This window comes from Salvelinus namaycush, chromosome 11, assembly GCF_016432855.1.
Source record: "Salvelinus namaycush isolate Seneca chromosome 11, SaNama_1.0, whole genome shotgun sequence".
Taxonomy (NCBI): Eukaryota; Metazoa; Chordata; class Actinopteri; order Salmoniformes; family Salmonidae; genus Salvelinus; species Salvelinus namaycush.
The window spans coordinates 4,199,420-4,220,641 of record NC_052317.1 but is presented as its reverse complement, the minus strand read 5'-3'; the positions used below and the strand labels follow the sequence as shown (position 1 = coordinate 4,220,641).

General features: G+C 41.2%; 1 protein-coding gene across 1 annotated transcript in view; it reads right to left on the bottom strand.

Moving 5' to 3' along the window:
* Positions 1-21,222, bottom strand: part of efr3a (EFR3 homolog A (S. cerevisiae)) — a 221,032-nt gene that overhangs the window by 20,438 nt on the left and 179,372 nt on the right. Inside the window, exons 13-17 of the mRNA XM_039003647.1 lie at positions 18,887-19,059; positions 16,533-16,608; positions 10,714-10,875; positions 8,604-8,735; positions 8,372-8,439 (exon numbers count right to left, since the gene is read on the bottom strand). Of these exons, the coding sequence (XP_038859575.1) occupies positions 8,372-8,439; positions 8,604-8,735; positions 10,714-10,875; positions 16,533-16,608; positions 18,887-19,059 (611 nt within the window). The remainder of the gene's footprint in view (positions 1-8,371; positions 8,440-8,603; positions 8,736-10,713; positions 10,876-16,532; positions 16,609-18,886; positions 19,060-21,222) is intronic.

Sequence of the window (21,222 nt, the reverse complement as noted above, 5' to 3'; positions counted from 1 at the left end):
CTGAAGAGGAAGGAAAATCGTAGTGAGAGAGCTAAACTTAATGCCAATTCCAGGTAAAGCGCTCTTATTTACTATGACAAAAACAGAGCCATATATTTATGTGCTAATGTGGTAACTTGAGGCATAGAGAATGGTTAATGAGTGACACAATGAATGGTAGGCTATATTAAAGCCTACCATACAACTCTTTGCAAACAGTGCCTTCAGAAAGTATTCATACCCCTTGACATCAATCCACATTTTGTTGTGTTACAGCCTGAATTCTAAATCGTTTTTTTGCCACCCATCTACACACAATATCCCATAATGACATGTAAAAACATGTTTTTTGACATTTTTGCAAATTAATTTAAAATGAAATACGGAAAAATCAAATGTACATACACTACCGTTCAAATGTTTGGGGTCATTTAGAAATGTCCTTGTTTTTGAAAGAAAAGCAATTTTTTTGTCCATTAAAATAACATAAAAGTGATCAGAAAAAGAGTGTAGACATCGGTAATGTTGTAAATGACTGTTGTAGCTGGAAACGGCAGATTTTTTATGGAATAGCTACATAGGCGTATGGAGTCCCATTATCAGCAACCATCACTCCTGTGTTCCAATGGTACATTGTGTTAGCTAATCCAAGTTAATAATTTTAAAAGGCTAATTGCTAATTAGAAAACCTTAATACCCGCAAAACACCAGTCTCAACGTCAACATTGAAGAGGCGACTCCGGGATGCTGGCCTTCTAGGCAGAGTTCCTCTGTCCAGTGTCTGTGTTCTTTTGCCCATTTTAATCTTATATTTTTATTGGCTAGTCTGAGATATGGCTTTTTCTTTGCAACTCTGCCTAGAAGGCAAGCATCCCAGAGTCGCCTCTTCACTGTTGACGTTGAGACTGGTGTTTTGTGGGTACTATTTAATGAAGCTGCCAGATGAGGACTAGACACTCTAATGTCCTTTTGCTCAGTTGTGCACCGGGGCCTCCCACTCCTCTTTCTATTCTGGTTAGAGCCAGTTTGCACTGTTCTGTGAAGGGAGTAGTACACAGCATGTACGAGCTCTTCAGTTTATTGGCAATTTATTGCATTGAATAGCCTTCATTTCTCAGAACAAGAATAGACTGACGAGTTTCAGAAGAAAGTTCTTTGTTTCTAGCCATTTTGAGCCTGTAATCGAACCCACAAATGCTGATGCTCTAGATACTTAACTAGTCTAAAGAAGGCCAGTTTTATTCCTTCTTTAATCAGCACAACAGTTTTCAGCTGTGCTAACATAATTGCAAAAGGGTTTTCTAATGATCAATTAGCCATGAAAAATGATAAACTTGGATTAGCTAACACAACGTGCTATTGGAACAGGAGTGATGGTTGCTGATAATGGGCCTCTGTACGCCTATGTAGATACTACATTTTAAAAAATCTGCCGATTCCAGCTACAATAGTCATTTACAACATTAACAATGTCTACACTGTATTTCTGATGTTATTTTAATGGACAAGAAATGTGTTTTTCTTTCAAAAACAAGGACATTTCTAAGTGACCCCAAACTTTTGAACGGTAGTGTAAGTATTCACATCCCTGAGTCAATACTTTGTAGAAGCACCTTTGGTGGCAATTACAGCTTTGTGTCTTTTGGGGTACATTTCTAAGAGCTTGGCACACCTGGATTATACAATATTTGACCATTACTCTTTAAAAAATTCTTCAAGCTCTGTCAAGATGATTGTTGATCATTGTTAGACAGCCATTTTCATGTCTTGCCATAAATTGTCAAGCCGATTTAAGTCAACACTATAACTGGGCCATTTAGGAACATTCAATGTCTTCTTGGTAAGCAACTCCAGGGTAGATTTGGCCTTGTGTTTTAGGTTATTGTCCTGCTGAAAGGTGAATAGTCTCCCAGTGTATGTTGGAAAGCAGACAACCAGGTTTTCCTCTCTGAATTTCCCTGTGCTTAGCTCTATTCAGTTCATTTTAAATCAACAACAAAAAACTCCATAGTCCTTGCCAATGACAAGCATACCCATAACATGATGCAGCCACCACCATGCTTGAAAACATGCAGTGCTGTGTGGGAGTTGCCAAAACCTAAAATTAATTTCTTTGCCACATTTCTGGCAGAATTACTTTAGTGCCTTGTTGCAAACAGGATGCATGCTTTGGAATGTTTTTTATTCTGTACAGGCTTCCTTCTTCTCACTCTGTCATTTAGGTTAGTATTGTGGAGTAACTACAATGTTGTTGATCCATTCTCAGTTTTCTCCTATCACAATCATGATACTCTAACTGTTTAAAAATCACAATTGGCCTCATGGTAGGTAAAATCCCTGAGCAGTTTCCTTACTCTCTGGCAACTGAGTTAGGAAGGACCCCTGTATCTTTGTAGAAACTGGGAGTATTGATACATTGCATTTTTTACCCTTCTTTGCGAGGCATTGAAAAACTTCTCTGGTATTTGTGGTTGAATCTGTGCTTGAAATTCACTACTTGATTGAGGGACCTTACAGATAATTGTACTGTAGGTATGTGTGGGGTACAGAGATGGGATACCCTAGTGAAAAAATCCAAAAATCATATAGAATCCTATAGGATTTTGTATCCCCTCTATCAGAATCGTATTGGAATCAAATTGGACTACCTTTTTTTCCTATTGGAAATCAAAAGTAAATGCTATTGGACCCTATATGATTCTTGCAATCCTATAGGATTTTGTATCCCCTCTATCAGAATCCTATTGGAATCATATTGGACTACTTTTGTTTCCTAATGGAAATCAAAAGTTATCCTGTTGGATCCTATAGGTTTTTGATGAGACTGGTAGGATTTTGTCTCCCCACTCAGAATCTCATTAGAATGTTTTTCTTAATTCACCCCGTGAAATTATAGTTTGTTGTCATTAGTTCCAGTATAATAAAACAACATTAATTACGAAATTTTCGTTGATCGGAAAACTACACTTATTTATTTATGTTTTATTCACCTGTAAGAAAACCTTTGTCTTTAAAAGTGACTGATGACTTCACTGATAGGCTAAGTAACGCTGCGAGCTCGTGCTAACTCGCCACCTGTGGCTGTGCAGAGAATCTCCGGGTTTTCTAACATTATTATTCCAACTGTTTTATCCTTCACTGTGCATGAATGCAACAACTGTGACTACAGTATTTGTTTCCTTATGTTTCCTGACGAAGTTGTCAATGTTTTAGTCATATTTGTCATTGTACAACATTTTAGGCACTCATTTTATGCTAACTAAGAAACTACTGTTAGCCACATATTGCCTGTCAACTGACTAGCTAGCTAATTCAATGTGGTCAAACCGCGAGCTTGTGTAATGTAGTAATGCATACTGTTTACGTACAGGAAATTAGCGCAATATATAATAATCAACATGTAAAAATAAATCAACATTTCAATTTATGGTGATAGTGTACACATGAATATTTCAATTTAGGCTGATAGTGAACACATTTCTCACTAGTTTAACCATTTATAAAGTTAAAAAGAGCTCTTATGCACAATTTAACCGGGCGCACTAGAAAGAGCTCCCATAATGACTGTGCAGCAGCCCGTTCATTCACCCTGCCTACTTATTATAACCTGTCAAGGCATAGTGTTGATATTATTCTATCCAATTTCATTTTAGACCACATTGTATGGACACTATAATTGGATAAACACGGCTTTATTGGACAATCTCACAGCTAAATATGGCACAGAAACAGCCTCTTTGCCGTGGTTCCAGATCTGTGCCTACTCACACCAGTGGCAATTCCCTGAGATTCTCAACCTCTTCAGCACACCATCACAATATAGGAAAGATTAAAGGCTGCAAGTTAATTTGCAATTTGACCAATTGAAAAATCTTATCAGATTTTGGAACCAGTCTTATTGGAACTCCTATAGTATTCTATCAATAGGATAAAATCCTATCGGAAAGGTTCCAAAATCTGATTGGATTTTCTATTGGATTTTTCAATTGGAATCCTATAGGATTTTTTGACTAGGGTTTCTTTGTGTGTCCTCATCCTTCGGCAATTACCACCATATGTTAAAGGTATGCTACAGGACTTTGGCAATGAAGCAATTTATTTACTTCCCCAGAGTCAAATGAACTTGTGGATACCATATTTACAGTACCAGTCAAAAGTTGGGACTCATTCAAGGGATTTTTTTGTAAAACTATTTTCAACATTGTAGAATAATAGCGAAGACATCAAAACTATGAAATAACACATATGGAATCATGCAGTAACCCAAAAAAAGTGTTAAACAAATCGAAATATATTTTAGATTTTATATTCTTCAAAGTAGCGACCCTTTGATGACAGCTTTGCACACTCTTGGCATTCTCTCAACCAGCTTCATGAGGAATGCTTTTCCAACAGTCATGAAGGAGTTCCCACATATACTGAGCACATGTGGCTGCTTTTTTTCTTCTTCTTCACTCTGCCGACCAACTCATCCCAAACCATCTCAATTCGTTTGAGGTCGGGTGATTGTGGAGGCCAGGTCATCTGATGAAGCACTCCATCACTCTCCTTGGTCAAATAGCCCTTACACAGCCTGGAGGTGTATTTTGGGTCATTGTCCTGGCACAGCCAGAAGAGGACTGGCCACCCCTTATAGCCTAGCCTGGTTCCTCTCTAGGTTTCTTCCTGGGTTTTGGCCTTTCTAGGGAGTTTTTCCTAGCCACCGTGCTTCTACACCTGCATTGCTTGCTGTTTGGGGTTTTAGGCTGGGTTTCTGTACAGCACTTTAAGATATCAGCTGATGTAAGAAGGGCTATATAAATACATTTGATTTGATAGTCCCACTAAGCCCAAACCAGATGGGATGGCGTATCGCTGCAGAATGCTGTGGTAGCCATGCTGGTTAAAGTGTGCCTTGAATTCTAAATAAATAACTGACAGTGTCACCAGCAATGCACCCCCACACCACCTCCTCCATGCTTCACGGTGGGAACCACACATGCGGAGATCATCCGTCCACCTACTCTGCGTCTCACAAAGACACGGCGGTTGGAACCAAAAATCTGAAATTTAGACTCATCAAACCAAAGGACAAATTTCCACCGGTCTAATGTCCATTGCTCGTGTTTCTTGGCCCAAGCAAGTCTCTTTTTCTTATTGGTGTCCTTTAGTAGTGGTTTCTTTGCAGCAATTAGACCACGAAGGCCTGATTCACACAGTCTCCTCTGAAGAGTAGATGTTGAGATGTGTCTGTTACTTGAACTCTGCAGCCCAAATAAATGCTTCCCAATCTGAGGTGCAGTTATCTCTAATGAACTTATCCAGCAGAGGTAACTCTGGGTCTTCCTTTCCTGTGGCGGTCCTCATGAGAGCCAGTTTCATCATAACGCTTGATGGTTTTTGCTACTGCACTTGACCTTTCAAAGTTCTTGAAATTTTCTGGATTGACTGACTTTCATGTCTTAAGGTAATGATGGACTGTCATTTCTCTTTGCATATTCAGGCTGTTCTTGCCATAATATAGACTTGGTCTTTTACCAAATAGGGCTATCTTCTGTATACCACCCCTACCATGTCACAACATAACTGATTGGCTCTAACGCATTAAGAAGGAAAGAAATTCGACAAATTAACTTTTAACAAGGCACACCATTCCATGTGACTACCTCGTGAAGCTGGTTGAGAGAATGCCAAAAGTGTGCAAAGGGTAGCTACTTTGAAGAATTTAAAAATCTAAAACATATTTTTGCATTCCGCTAACGGTAGTTAGCATTAACTTGCGAAAGTACCTCCATACTGGATGCAGAGACATACAAATGGTATCCATGAGTTAATCTGACTTTGGAGAGGTAGAAAAAGGGCTTCAATGCCAAAATCTCAAAGTATCCCTTTAAACCTATGGAAATTAGAACCATACTCGGTTAAAAATCATGAGTTTATGCTAAATATATTATTAAATAAAAACTTGAGTTGTCCTTTTGCAGGAGTTTGATAATAATTTCATTTAAATGCAAATGCTGTCTTGTGCTTCTCTTGTCAGGCATCCCTTGTTGAATAATGTTTTATCACAAGGGACAAAATGGTTGCCAGGGTCCAATTTTAGCAATCCAAATCCACTTCTGTCACAGCATGAGGTTGCAGTTGGGCGTTCAGTATTACTCATCGTCGTCTTACGTCTAGTGTCATCAGATAAGGGATGTAACAACATTCATCGTCTCAGTGACAATACCTTTTTCAGTCAGTCAACGCAAGCAGCCAATAGACAACAACAGGTTGAAGAGACTTCTATATACAGTAAAGTATAGTAGAGTACAGTGCAATACAATACAGTAAAGCACAAGAATACAGAAAAGTGTTAGGGCCTAATGAATTTATTTAAATTGACCGACGTCCTTATATGAACCGTAACTCAGTAACCTCTATGAAATTGTTGCATGTTGCGTTTATATCTTTGTCCAGTGTAGGTGTGCATGCAAAGCAATGCACAACTCCAGATTTCTCACATACTCACTCACATTATTGTGAAGCAAAAGTCCCAACTTTAAATCTTTCTTCTTCTTCTACTGACCACAACAACTGATCAAACAACTACTGAACACACAACTCCTGACCACAACCACACAACTCCTGACCACAACCACACAACTCCTGACCACAACCACACAACTCCTGACCACAACCACACAACTCCTGACCACAACCACACAACTCCTGACCGTAACAACTGACCACACAACTCCTGAACACACAACTACTGACCACAACCACACAACTCCTGACCACAACTACTGAACACACAACTACTGAACACACAACTACTGAACACACAACTACTGAACACACAACTCCTGAACACACAACTCCTGAACACACAACTCCTGAACACACAACTCCTGAACACACAACTCCTGACCACACAACTCCTGACCACAACCACACAACTCCTGACCACAACCACACAACTCCTGACCACAACCACACAACTCCTGACCACAACCACACAACTCCTGACCACAACCACACAACTCCTGACCACAACCACACAACTCCTGACCACAACCACACAACTCCTGACCACAACCACACAACTCCTGACCATAACAACTGACCAAACAACTACTGAACACACAACTACTGACCACAACCACACAACTCCTGACCACAACTACTGAACACACAACTACTGAACACACAACTACTGACCGCAACCACACAACTCCTGACCACAACCACACAACTCCTGACCACAACCACACAACTCCTGACCACAACCACACAACTCCTGACCATAACAACTGACCAAACAACTACTGAACACACAACTACTGACCACAACCACACAACTCCTGACCACAACTACTGAACACACAACTACTGACCCCAACTACTGACCACAACCACACAACTCCTGACCACAACCACACAACTCCTGACCACAACCACACAACTACTGACCAGACCAGAACCCCTGACCACAACTCCTGACCACTACTTCTAACCACAACTAATGACCACAACTAATGACCAAAAACACAACTACTGACCACAACTACAAAACAGCTGACTACAACTACTGACCACAACCTCACACCTACTGACCACAAAACTACTGACCAAATCGAATGACCACAAGTACTGACAACAACCACACAACTACTGACCACAACCACACACCTACTGACCACAACCACACAACTATTGACCTCAACTACTGACCAAAACTACCAGCCAAAAGTATAGACCAAAACTACTGACCACAATCACTGAGCAAAACCACACAACTACTGACCACAACTCGTGCCAACAATTACTGACCACAATCACACAACTACTGACCACCGCTACAGAACCTCACAACTACTGACCTCCACTACCAGCCAGAAGTACTGACCAAAATCACTGAGTAAAACCACACAACTACTGAACACAACTACTGACCAGACAACTACTAAACCACTACTAAACCATAACTAAATGACCACAACCACACATCTACTGATCAAACACAAAACTACTGAACACAATTACTGAACACAACCCCTGACCACAACCACACAACTACTGAACCACAACTTCTGTACATAACCACAACTACCTACCACTACTACTGACCAAAAAGACAACTACTGACCTAACATATTGACCACAAACACACAACTACTGACCACAACATCACAACTACTGACCACAACCACACAGTACTACTGACCACTACCACACAGTACTACTGACCACTACTGACTAGGGATGGGCATTTGAAATTATTTCACTTTGTGCTTCTCATCCATCGCATGAGAGAATATTTCAACAAATCTGATCAATGAATATTTGAATGCAAGGTGAAGAGGAGGTCAGTGCATGAAGGGTAGCTGCGAAAATATCTGGAGTCAGTGGGCGACCAGACGACACTTACGGACACTTCTCTCTGAAGATGTGCTCAGGGAGGAGGTAAGGGGCCTCCAGGTTCCTCATCTCAATCACCTAGAAGAGTAGAGTGGGATGGAGAGACAGTAAGAGATTGAGGGAGGGGAGAGGGAGAGAAGTACATGTAAACAGATTATTGTGGATGCTGTTACTACTGGCCTACAGACAACTCAACTCATCAATTTTTCCTGAACTCTCTCTTTAATTCCAAGGTAATTTACCTTGTTGACGTGTTGACAGAAGGCTGGGTTGGCGATCATCTGACTAAGAAAGTTCAGGTAGGCCGCCACCAGTGCCATGATGCCACAACGGATGACCATGGGCATGTTCTCCTCATTAGCCAAGGACATATCCTGCAACCAATGAAACGCTTTAGAAATATGCCACACAAGGGCTTTTTTTGCAACAGATAGAAAGGAAAATAAAAAAAATGGATTGTCCAGAGAAGAGAAAATGTGCCTTTGGTTTTAGTGTAGCATAGAGCACATTACAACAGCCCTAATGCTAGCTAACTATCTTATAGAATTCTATGCTAGTTGCAATTAATTCAGTCAGGCATTCAACTAATATTTACATTCCATCCACAATGAAGGGAGTTTGCAACGACCTGACTCTGGGTCATGTTCATTACTGCACATCAGTGCAAAGGAAAATGAGTGTGTCTTATTGGATAGTATCAGCAGGGTTGGATAGGTTACTTTTTAAATGTAATCTGTTACAGTTACTAGTTACCTGTCAAATTTTTATCCATAACTTAGCTTTTGGATTACCTAAACTCAGTAACAATCTGATCACTTTCTGTTACTTTTGGAGTACTTTCCCCTTAAGAGGCATTAGAGGAAGACAAAAAGGATCCATCAAACACATTTAGCGTGTCATCATAGTGGTCTTTGACTTGTGCTCAGACTCAGGTGGAACAAACAAACGCACACGTTTTTTCAATGCTGAATTGAATGTCATTGAGAAAACAGAAAGGGGTCAATGCATTTTTTTTAATAAAATTCCTTTCTGAATTTAAAAGTAATCTAAGAAGTAATCCAGTTTTTACAAAGTATCTCTAATCTGATTGGAACATTTTTGCTGGTAGCGTAACCAATTACAGTTACTGTTTTTCTAATAAGATTACATGTAACTGATTACGTGTAATCAGTTACTCCCCAACCCTGAGTATCAGATAGTATCTTCCTGCTTCAGTCTGTTTTGGAGTATTTTCTTCAATTTTGTGTCTACTGAACACAAACGTGTTGCACTGCAACAATGCTGAGAGGACATCTCTGGCATTTGTATCTGAGGCATTGACTGATCAAATCAAGCTCCTCAAAAGTATTTACTCCCATTCAATCGCAGCTGATATCATTTCGCCACAGCTTCCCATGTTGATAGGGCTATTGAAAATAGTAATTATGTGCCTGTTAATTTAATTTCAATTGATAGCTCCGTTAGCTCCCTTAAGACACCCACTGTTGTTAGCTCCACCTATGCTATTAATAGCTTTGTATCAAGCTATCATTTTGCTACATGTGCTCATAAGCATAGGAGTATTGTCAATAGTAATCTTGTGCACGCTATCCTGAATTCTACTATTAGCTCTGTACATTTTGAATCCAACCAGGAAGCCTATTGTGGCGAGCTCATACAGTTCTATTGACCAGTGTCACCATGGATACTCCTGCTTCTTTTCAAATCTCGCAGAGGTCTTGGACTGATACGTATAAATGTGTAAACTGGACTTTCTGGATGTCTGAGTGTACGACACAAGCCCAGACGTTCTGGTTATCTCAGAGACTTGGCTGAATCATTTGATTATGGATATGGACGTTGCTATATCCAAGTTTATCATTTTAAAAGGCTAATTGATCATTAGAAAACCCTTTTGCAATTGTTAGCACAGCTGAAAACTGTTGTGCTGATTAAAGTAGCAATACAACTGGCCTTCTTAAGACTAGATGAGTATCTGGAGCATCAGCATTTGTGGGTTTGATTACAAAGTCAAAATGCCCAGAAACAAAGAACTGTGGAGGTCTACAATAAAGTAAATATGAATTCCTACAAAAACAACTAAAAGCTGGTATCGTTGCTTAGGCAATGTTGTGTTGACAGTTTTTTCCCTCCCATCATTATGAATAAATTACATTGACTACTAAAATGTGTCCTGTGACACAATGACTGATTCCACAGGACACCTATTACCTACATACACATTGCATGGCAACAATTGCAAACCAAAACTCACTCACGGATATGAAATTGCACACGTAAAAGAATCTCAAGTTAGGATTCAGCCCCAAATCACCAAAAGTTACACCACGCTATCGGTGTCTTCCGACCTACCTGCAGGGCAAGAGCCAGCCTGATGAGGTCCACCACCACCTCCTCATTGGCCAGCTCAATGGTGAGCACGGCCAGGGTAGTGAAGAGCAGCTCAAAGCTCTTGTGACCGTTGTCCTCCTCCTTACAGCCCAGGTAGATGTGACGGTACAGCTGCTGCCCATGCTGAGAGGAGAGGAAGGGAGATGTGTAGATGGATAGAAGGAAAGAAGAATGATTGGGTAGATGGATGGATGTGTGTGTGGATGGAAGGATGGATGGAGAGAGAGAGAGACTCATTATTTTAAATAAACAAATCTACTTATTGAAATAACTTCATATTCTTGTAATTTGGACATGTCATTTACCAGTCCCTCAATATCTTCATTTTTAGTAATTTTTCTTTGGCAACATACGGTACACACAAATGCATTTCACAGAGTTGAACAATCGAAGCGCCGGAATTTCATAACTAGAATGGTCATGGCGGTCATTCTGATATGTGCATTTGACGATATGTGCATTTGAAACCATTTCTATGTGTAAGACAACAGTTGCCTGGCCAGCTAATGGCCCGTCCAAACCTAAACTACATTGAAACTAATTTCACACATATAATAATAGATATATATTGACAATAGTCTGATGGGTGACAAAATTATCAATTGTCAAATTGAGAATTAAATGACCAACGCAGCGTGCATTGACAAAGGGAATGGAGCTTACCAAAAAGCAACGTTATATTCCATTTTATGCGACTCGAGCGGTTTCCCCTACCAGCTGTGCTGCTTCTCCGTGCAGCCCGCACAGCACCAACTGGCAGGGGAAACCGCTGGAGTCGCATAAAATGAAATATAAAGTTGTGTATAAAGTTCAGAAATACAGAATTTCATGTATACAACATCTAAACCATTTTTCGTTTTTAAAAGGACGTATTTGGGTGTTTTTGGAGCCATTCTTCATGTTTTTCCGTAGCCCCCCTAATGTAGAACAAGCAATGAGGATGTGGTAGGTTTCGCAAATCCAAGTAAACCCCCACCCGCCCCCCCCAAAGTGTCTGGACCCTTCTATAACATGTAATTTACATACATTTAGATTTAGTTGTAAAATAGTGAACAATCCTTTAAATATGCATATGGTCTTTTCGACCGTCACGGTGCTCGAGGTAGAAATGCTCTGAAAGTTTTAGTAATTTATGATATCTCCAAACTACTGCTGGAGTGGAACATACACATACAGTGTTTAGGAAAAGTCAGGGACAGGTGGGTTCAAGGTATTTACTGAAATTAAGTTATTGAAAACGGTCAGATTGACCATCTTGGTGGTTCTAGTGTTAAACATCTGAAAGAAAGAAAGTGATTACAATTCCTACGAATTTGAGTATTTCGAACCATTGAGGAGACAGCAAGAGAGAAAGATAAAAAAAAAAAAATCTGTCAAAACAATGAAAGAGAGTAGGTTTTTAGATAACTGATAGAGAGAGCGTGAGAGCGAGTGAGAGAGTGAACGAGCGACAGAGAGAGACTGAGGGAAAGAAAGAAAAATCCATGTCCATGGAACAGACTAAGGATGCAACAGTACACAGTATGTTATCGAACCGTTCGGTACGCCCCCCACGGTTCAATACGCACACGCGAACCGCGGAATCACGGTATGCCTGTCATTTTCCTATCATTTCCAAAACGTGTTGATTGCGCTGAAGACCTCACGCACGTTGTACATTCAGATCCACAGAACCAGACGCGCACCTTGTGGCCGTTAGGGGGCTCCTGAGGGCTGACAAACTTTACTCCACAGCAACGTCTCAATGTAGTGACCGCAACCCCCTCCCCTTTCAACAACTAATGGACGATTTGCAATGACATCTCAGTAGGAAACCTCCCTAAGAGGGGCCCCATGAAGAGAGGGGAAACTAAAAACAAATATTCTCTGAGCGCCAACGTGACAATGGCGAGCGCTAGCGAGACCGAGAGAAGCAAATCTGAAGAGGCACCGACGTCTTTCAAATCCACTGTGTGGGAACATTATGGATTCAGCGTTCAATGCGATGATGAGGGTAAGAAGACCATAAACAAACAAAGTACAGTCTGCAAGCATTGCTTTGCCACTGTCGGGCACTCGAGTGGAAACAGTTCTAGCATGATGTGTCATTTGTCGCCATCACCCGGCCGTATCCCTTGCAAGTGGAGCAAGGAGAGTCCACTCGTTAGCAAAAACACAACAATCTCTCGCTGCTGCCTTCCAACAACAATTTGCAACAAATTCAGAAACAAAGAAATAATGAAAGCAGTGGGAGTATTCAGAGCCAAAGATTTGCAGCCCTATTCGGTGGTTACTGACTCGGGATTTCGTCACATGATTTTTTCTTTTTACCGCGTTACAATGTCCCCTCCCGCACACATTTCAGCACCAAAGTAATTCCCAAACTCTGAAACATCACGGAGAGAAATTGAAAAGGAATTGACACAGACACCCTATCTAGCTCTCTCCACTGATAGTTGGACCTCCAGAGCAACTCAAAGCTACCTCACTGTGGCGGTTCACTATGTACTGGATTGGGAGATGAAGAGCTACAGGTTGTCAAAACGAAGAAGCACTTTTAATTCTCCCTTTGATTTCATACAGTAGAGACAGAAACCAGGCCTAGTCAGTCAGGCTGCCATTTTTCTGAAAGGAAAGTTTTATTTGTCTATAGGCAAAATAAAGAGTTCATTGTTTAAAGGGTGATGTGTTTTTTTTCTTCTTAAATATAAAGATACCTGTCACGTTCGTCATAGTGATTGGACCAAGATGCAACGTGGTAAGTTTCCATCCCTTTTATTAGGAAGAGAAAACTTAAAAGAACAAAACAAAGTGAACAAACGAAACGTGAAGCTATAATAATGCTCACAGGCAACTATACATAGACAAGATCCAACAAAGCACAATGGGGAAATGGCTACGTAAATATGATCCCCAATCAGAGACAACGATAAACAGCTGCCTCTGATTAGGAACCATACCAGGCCAACATAGATATATAATTCCCCTAGATAACCCATCCTTAATCACACCCGACCTAACCAACATAGAGAATAAACAGCTCTCTATGGTCAGGGCGTGACAATACCGAAACCGTAACGTTACAGTGGCCCACAAACCGTTATACATACAGAACCGTGGGCCCACAGTGCCGTTGCATTCCTAGAACAGACAGAGCAAAATATAGCGCCAGACTTTCCATAAGGCCAGAGATGGGTAAATGTGACTGTGGAGCAATGAGGGAGATGCAGCCCTGTGAACGAAGAACCCACATTTGCGCAATCACTCAACACATCACAAGCTTTAGTAAAGTGGACAACATCACTGGAGCAAATACCTAAAATAACCAACCAAAGATGATTGCATCGAAAAAAAGAAAAAAAAACTTGTTTCTGAGTCAGCGAGCAGTGTGACCATCTTTAACGAAAGAGGAGGTGGTGGGTAGTTCCTTATTCATTTAGTCAGATATTAAAATACACACTCGATGGCTCATGAAAATAACTTGAAGCCATGACCTAAAAATAACCAACCTACAAGACTGCCTCTGACACTAAATAGCCTTAAGCAGGGTCGTGTTCAGTAGGCAAGAAATGTTAGAAAACGGTCCGAAAATGGGTGAAGAAGTGAGGTACTATTTGGTATTTTATTAGGATCCCCATTAGCTGTTGCGAAAGCTGCAGCTACACTTCCTGGGGTCCACAAAACATTACATAATACAGAACATTAATAGACAAGAACAGCTTAAGGACAGAACTACATACATTTTACCATATCCAATAAGAAACACTCCCTTTCTGTTTAAAAACATTTAGCTGTATGTTGCTACCTTGCGCCCTAATCAACACGACCCAGCTGGCAACATAGCTCTCTATCTAGCTACTTATTATGTTCCTCTGACAAAGGAGGATTGAGCTCCATTAATTAGCCTTGACAGTGGCAGCAATAGCATGAATGCTAAATGCTGCAATGTATTTCGGTGGCAATGGTTTCTTTATGGGGGACTTGCAAGAGTCGAGGGTAAATGCTAAATGTTGTGGAGCATATCGCAGCTAGGGGAGCCTGAGCTATGGGCTCTGTGTGGATGACATTGTCTCTAGACTATGTTCAGCTTACTTCCCTCATATACAGTGGCGTCTAAAATGATTGGATTCGTTTTGTTAAAGATTAGCAAAAAAACACGATAAAAATGTTGAATACAACCAACGCAAAATAACAGTTGTTTTGAAGTTATTTACAATGTTTTAAGGGTTTATGAAAAGTGTATTCCCATACCGACTTTTACAGGTGTCCTTTGTAGTGGTGTAGACTTGACGGACTAGACTGGACTCATTCCCTCTCAAACAAAAAGAAGAAATCTATATATTCTCACAACCTACCTGGCACCCCTACAAACAACAACCTCCAGTCAAAACCGTTACAGTACGCTTACCCTCCACTACATCCCTGATGCCGAACACACGTCTCTTAAAATCAGCTAGACCTCATTGGGACCTCAATAAGCTGAATCAGGCATGTAAGTGCTGGGCTGGAACAAAAGCCTGCATCGCTCTATGATGTTAGGATTGCTTATCTGCTTATCTGATTGCTTATGTGGTATTGGCAGGGAGATGTGGAGTATTGAAAATTAGCCAGTTTGCAAAATCTGGCACATAGACAGAAATGTTGATTAATGTGCATTGTCCCCATCAAATAAACCTAACAAAGTAAAGTAGAATAGTGTCTGTTTATTACACTGCAATAAGGCACGACTACCACCAACAGAGGACAGAGCAGCCAGGTCGTTCAAGATTGATGTCGAAATTGTCCTGAGGACGTCTGGAAATGCCTTAAAAAAACAGCCACTAGGGGCAACAGTTATTACCATCAAGTAGGCTTGGGTTTTGTACTCCAATCACTCTGGATCAGAAGGTTGCGTGTTCGATTCCAGTCATGGACACATGTTTTTTATTTTTGGTTCTAACCCTATCACAAACCTTAACCCTTGCCGTAACCATTTGGAATAAGTGCCTAAACCTAATGTTCTAACCCTATCACAAAACTTAACCCTTGCCGTAACCATTTGGAATAAGTGCCTAAACGTAATGCTTTAACCCTATCCCAAACCTTAACCCTTAACCATTTGGAATAAGTGCCTAAACGTAATGCTTTAACCCTATCCCAAACCTTAACCCTTACCTTAACCATTTGGAATAAGTGTCTAAACGTAATGCTTTAACCCTATCCCAAACCTTAACCCTTACCTTAACCATTTGGAATAAGTGTCTAAACGTAATGCTTTAACCCTACCACAAACCTTAACCCTTACCATAACCATTTGGAATGAGTGCCTACACTTAACTCTTAACTTCTAAAATTGACTTTTGGAGAAATGGAACGATACAGCACCAGCAGCAACAAAAACACGTTGAAATGTTAAGTTTGGAGAAATGTAGATGAACGTCTAATTGTGCTGCAGTGAGACTGTGAGAGCTTGTTGCAGTAAAGAGCTGTGGCAGAAGCATTTGTGATCCATAGTGGTTTTCTATGGGGAGCTGTAATGGAGCGTTGCAACTGGCCCCAGCTTGTTATTTATTCGAAGACAAACTGATGGTAACACTGTGAAAATCAATTATTGCATCAGAGCTACTAATGTGCTGCTTTACCTTTTAACGCTGTCCATGAATGAAACGATAGGGATTTTTATCACCCAAGCTAACGACTCATTCTACCAAGCATTATACAAATGCATAACTTCATTATGCAATCATAATGCATCACACACAGGTAGTACAATGTGCAATACTGGAAGTGTATACTTTTTTAAGTGCAACTCTTTAATTCACCTTTTTCATGAACCCAACGTCTTGTTTCGATATCTTCTCCCTCTTTATCTTCAAGGCCGCCACATTAGGAATGATCCTAACAAAAAAGAGAAAGGTTCAAACATGAAAGATATATTTAGTCGCTAGTGAAAGTCACACACCTTGCAGTCTTAAAAAGGACAGGATTTTTCCCCCTACCGATTTTCACAACCAACTCCACACTTTCAAGGTGAAAGAAAATAATTAGTGATGCACTGATATGACATTTTTGGCCAATACCGATATCCGATGTTTTTCTTGCCAAAAAAACCCGATACCGATAACCAATATTCTAAATTTTAGCAGCCTTTTAAGCATTCTAGTACAGTTAAATAGTTATCACACACACATGGACGCAGCGGTCCAAGGCTCGGCATCTCAGTGCAACAGGATACAGTCCCTGGTTCGAATCCAGGCTCTATCACATCCGGCTGTGATTGGGAGTCCCATAGCACAATTGGCCCAGCGTCGTCCGGGTTTGGCCAGGGTAGGCCGTCATTGTAAAAAATAATTTGTTCTTAACTGACTTGCCTAGTTAAATAAAGGTTACACACACACACACACTGACCAAAAAGTTATTTTGTTGGCATTTACGTACGTCCCCATTACCAGTAAAACATAATCAAAACCTATTTCTGTCACTTGCTGTGCTGTTTCGTTGTTCATTTGCTCAGTCATTTCATTCTCAACCAGGATTTCTATGGAACGCCGTTTGGGTCTTTGCTATGGAACGTAGTTTGGGTCTTTGCGTGTCAAAAATAAAACAATGACCAGTAGATGGCACTATATTACTTGTCAAATAAGCTTGTTCACCAATCAGGACCTGAATATGACTGCACGTCACATAATAATTTAACGCGTTCATACATTTTTTTACGTAGTTATTACACATGGATAACACTATCACTTGTATTTCATGTCACAACGATTCATCGATACATATGCTACGTACGATGCTGGTAAAGTTGTCTCGCGCACCTACAATGCTGGTCATAAAAGCTAGCTAGCTCATGGATGCAATTGGATGTGTTTTCTTCTCCAAAAACATATCAAGACGACAGTCTGATTCAGTAGCTATAGTTAGCTAGCTAACTATATAGCTAGGTGTCATCTAAAATAACCCTGATTTATAAGACAGTTTTTCTTTGATTAATGGTGGACGAACCCATCTATGTGAACCTAGCCACAATAAGGATTAGCCACAATAGTGGACTTTGCGGTTAGACTTCAAAATAAAAGTATGGCATAATTCTACTATTTGTATTATTGTCAATTACATACTTTATATTGAAGGCAAACCACAAATTCCACTATTGTGCCTAATCCTTATTGTGGCTCACTTCACTTCACAACACATAACCCGGTCCGGTCGAGTCTCACTAGCCAGATGACGCTACTGGCTGCTTATAACGTTAGCCTTGGGCAACAGGGTTAAGTAGCTGGCTAGCTAAAAAATGACTGCAGTTTCTATGTTTTCAGGCTGATTGTATTGGTGCTAACTAGGTACCAAGCTAAAGCTAGCTACCTCAGAAGTTGCGGTCGAACAAATGATGCTTTATTACCAACGTGGTACTGTAAACACATCGTTCATGACCGGTGTTTGGAGACTTTTTTGTACAGCTTTGACAGTGCTACTGTATCTTTTTTGACACGCAAAGACCCAAACGGCGTTCCATAGTATGTATGTCTTGAAGCTAATAGCAGTGACATTATTACTGTGTAACTCCGGTTGGGCAACATCTGAAAAATAGCGCACTTGGTAGTGTGCACCGGTGCTCGACCAGTCTGCGGAAGCCAACATCACCCACTACTTTTACTTAGCTTGAGCAATTTTGACCAAAACAATTTTGACCAAAACAAAAGAGCTATGTTGCTTTACGATTTGTGCAAGGTTGGTAGAATCTTATTCAAAATTATTCACAGCTGTAATGGCTGCCAAAGGTGTTTCCACCAAGTTATAACTCTGGGGTCTTAAGACATACGCAATCAATACATCTTCATTGTATATATATATTTTTTGAAAACGTTAAACATTTTTTTTTTTTTTTTTTTTACTTTGAAAGAGTAGGTTGTGTAGATCTGTAGGAAAAAAACTATATTTTTAGATTACATTTTAAGGCAGCATAATATGAAGAATGTGCAAGGGTTGTTTAGAATTTCAATAGGCACTGTGCATTACATTTTGTTAATTTAGCAGACGCTCTTACCCAGAGCAGCCTACAATCAATTAAGATAACGTACAACCTCAAACAAAACAACTAAAAGCGATCGGGGGGAGTATGCACACCAGCGGAACACCCGACACCGGCAGTGGACATTTTGACACCAGCTGTTACCTGATGCCCCGCAGCTTGGCACGGTTGTCGTGGCGATCGATGATGTTAAGCAGGATCTCAAGGACCAACTGGCGAAGCTCGCAGTCCTCCATGAGTGAAATGGAGAAGAGTGGGTCCAGGAAGGGTGCGGGCAGCGCTGCCACCATGGTCTTGGACTTGAAACCAGAGGTCACCTGAGGTACAGCAAAGGTGTCAGGGGGAAAGGTCAGGCTTGATCACAGTCTATATATATTATGTGTCAATAACATACAATGTACAATTTCTGATAAAGGATACATACCGTACATCTATATCATGATATACATTTCAATTTTACATACATTTCTGGATAAATGTCTTGGTATATGTATATTTCATGGTTGAAGAGTGTTAGAGTGTACACTCCAGCATATTTCCACATTCCAATCAATCACACGTAATTGACAGGTGGCAGGTGTTTATTGTATCGCCACCACCGACAGACTGGCGAGGTTGAGCTCTGCCAACATGCTTCTCTTTCAATAACAGAGCATGCGAGTGGCCTGATCCGAGCGGATTTCAGATTGAGCAAAATGTCACTGCACTGTGACCCTTCTGTCTGGTCGACATGATGAGGTGACAAAAGGGAGGACACTGGTGTGTGTGTGTGTGTGTGTGTGTGTGTGTGTGTGTGTGTGTGTGTGTGTGTGTGTGTGTGCAGTAGCGGAATGGCAATATAACCAGGAAAATGTGCATCTCCCGGCCCAGGCTGTTTGACTGGGCCGGCCCAATGGTCCAAATTATAGTGGGGGCTGAGAAGTTGAGCGACACGTTGGTCCATTCCTCCCTCTGTGCAGCGGCTGCAGTCCTTAGCCCAGGCCCCTTCCCTCACATACACACTGACACTGAGTGACATAGCTACATCAACGTCTCGTGGCTATCAATAGCAGTCAGCTTACGCAAAATCCCAAATCAACACAGTAAAAAACGCAAAGCTGGGGCTGAAAAGTTAAGGGACAAAAAAGTAAAGTCCCTTGGGTCAGATGCAGCCAAATGTAGGAAATTAACCGGCGTATTAGGTAGTGATGCTACTAGTGCCAGTGCCAACGTCAATGTGCATATAGCCCATGCAGAGGGGGATGCCGCAGCCGACTATTGTGAGCACAAGCAAAGTCTGTGCAGCCAAAGCGGTAGGCAATGGGGAGCCATCGTTACAGTTGTTGGTAATTAGCTAGCTAACCATATTAGCATTATTGTGCCATCAGTCAAAACATGGCGCTGACAGAGATGGTCGCCTCGCTTCAGGTCCTTAAGTACTTCCTGTTCACCCATGACTGCGTGGCCATGCACGCTTCCAACTCAATCATCAAGTTTACAGACGACACTACAGTGGTAGGCCTGATTATCAACAACGACGGGACGGCCTACAGGGAGGAGGTGAGGGACCTCGGAGTATGGTGTCAGGAAAATAACCTCTCACTCAATGTCAACAAAACAAAGGAGATGATCGTGGACTACAGGAAACAGCAGAAGCCCCCCCATCGACGGGATAGTAGTGGAGAAGTTGGAAAGTTCCTTGGCGTACACATCACGGACAAACTGAAATGGTCCACCCACACAGACAGCGTGGTGAAGAAGGCGCAACAGAGCCTCTTCAACCTCAGGAGGCTGAAGAAATTTGGCTTGTCATCTAAAACACTCACAAACTATTACAGATGCATCCAGATGCATCCATCGGGCTGTATCGTCGCCTGGTACGGAAAGTGCATCGCCCACAACCGCAAGGCTCTCCAGAGGGTAGTGCGGTCTGCCCAACGCATCACCGGGGGCAAACTACCTGCCCTCCAGGACACCTACACCACCCGATGTCACAGGAAGGTCAAAAAGATCATCAAGGACAACAAACACCCGAGCCACTGCTTTTTCACCCCGCTACCATCCAGAAGGCGAGGTCAGTACAGGTGCATCAAAGCTGGGACTGAGAGACTGAAAAACAGCTTCTATCTCAAGGCCATCAGACGGTTCAGCAGCCATCACTAACATTGAGGCTGCTGCCAACATACAGACTCAAATCTCTGGTCACTTAAATAAATGGACTTAATAAAGGTATCACTAGTCACTTTAAATAACGCCACTTTAATAACGTTTACATATCCTACAATACTCATCTCATATGTATATACTGTATTCTATACCATCTACTGCATCTTGCCTATGGCGCACGCCATCGCTCATCCATCTATTTATATGTACATATTCTATTCATCCCTTTACATTTGTGTAAAAGATAGTTGTTGTGAATTTGTTAGATCACTTGTGAGATATTACTGCATAGTCAGAACTAGAAGCACTTCGCTACACTCGCATTAACATCTGCT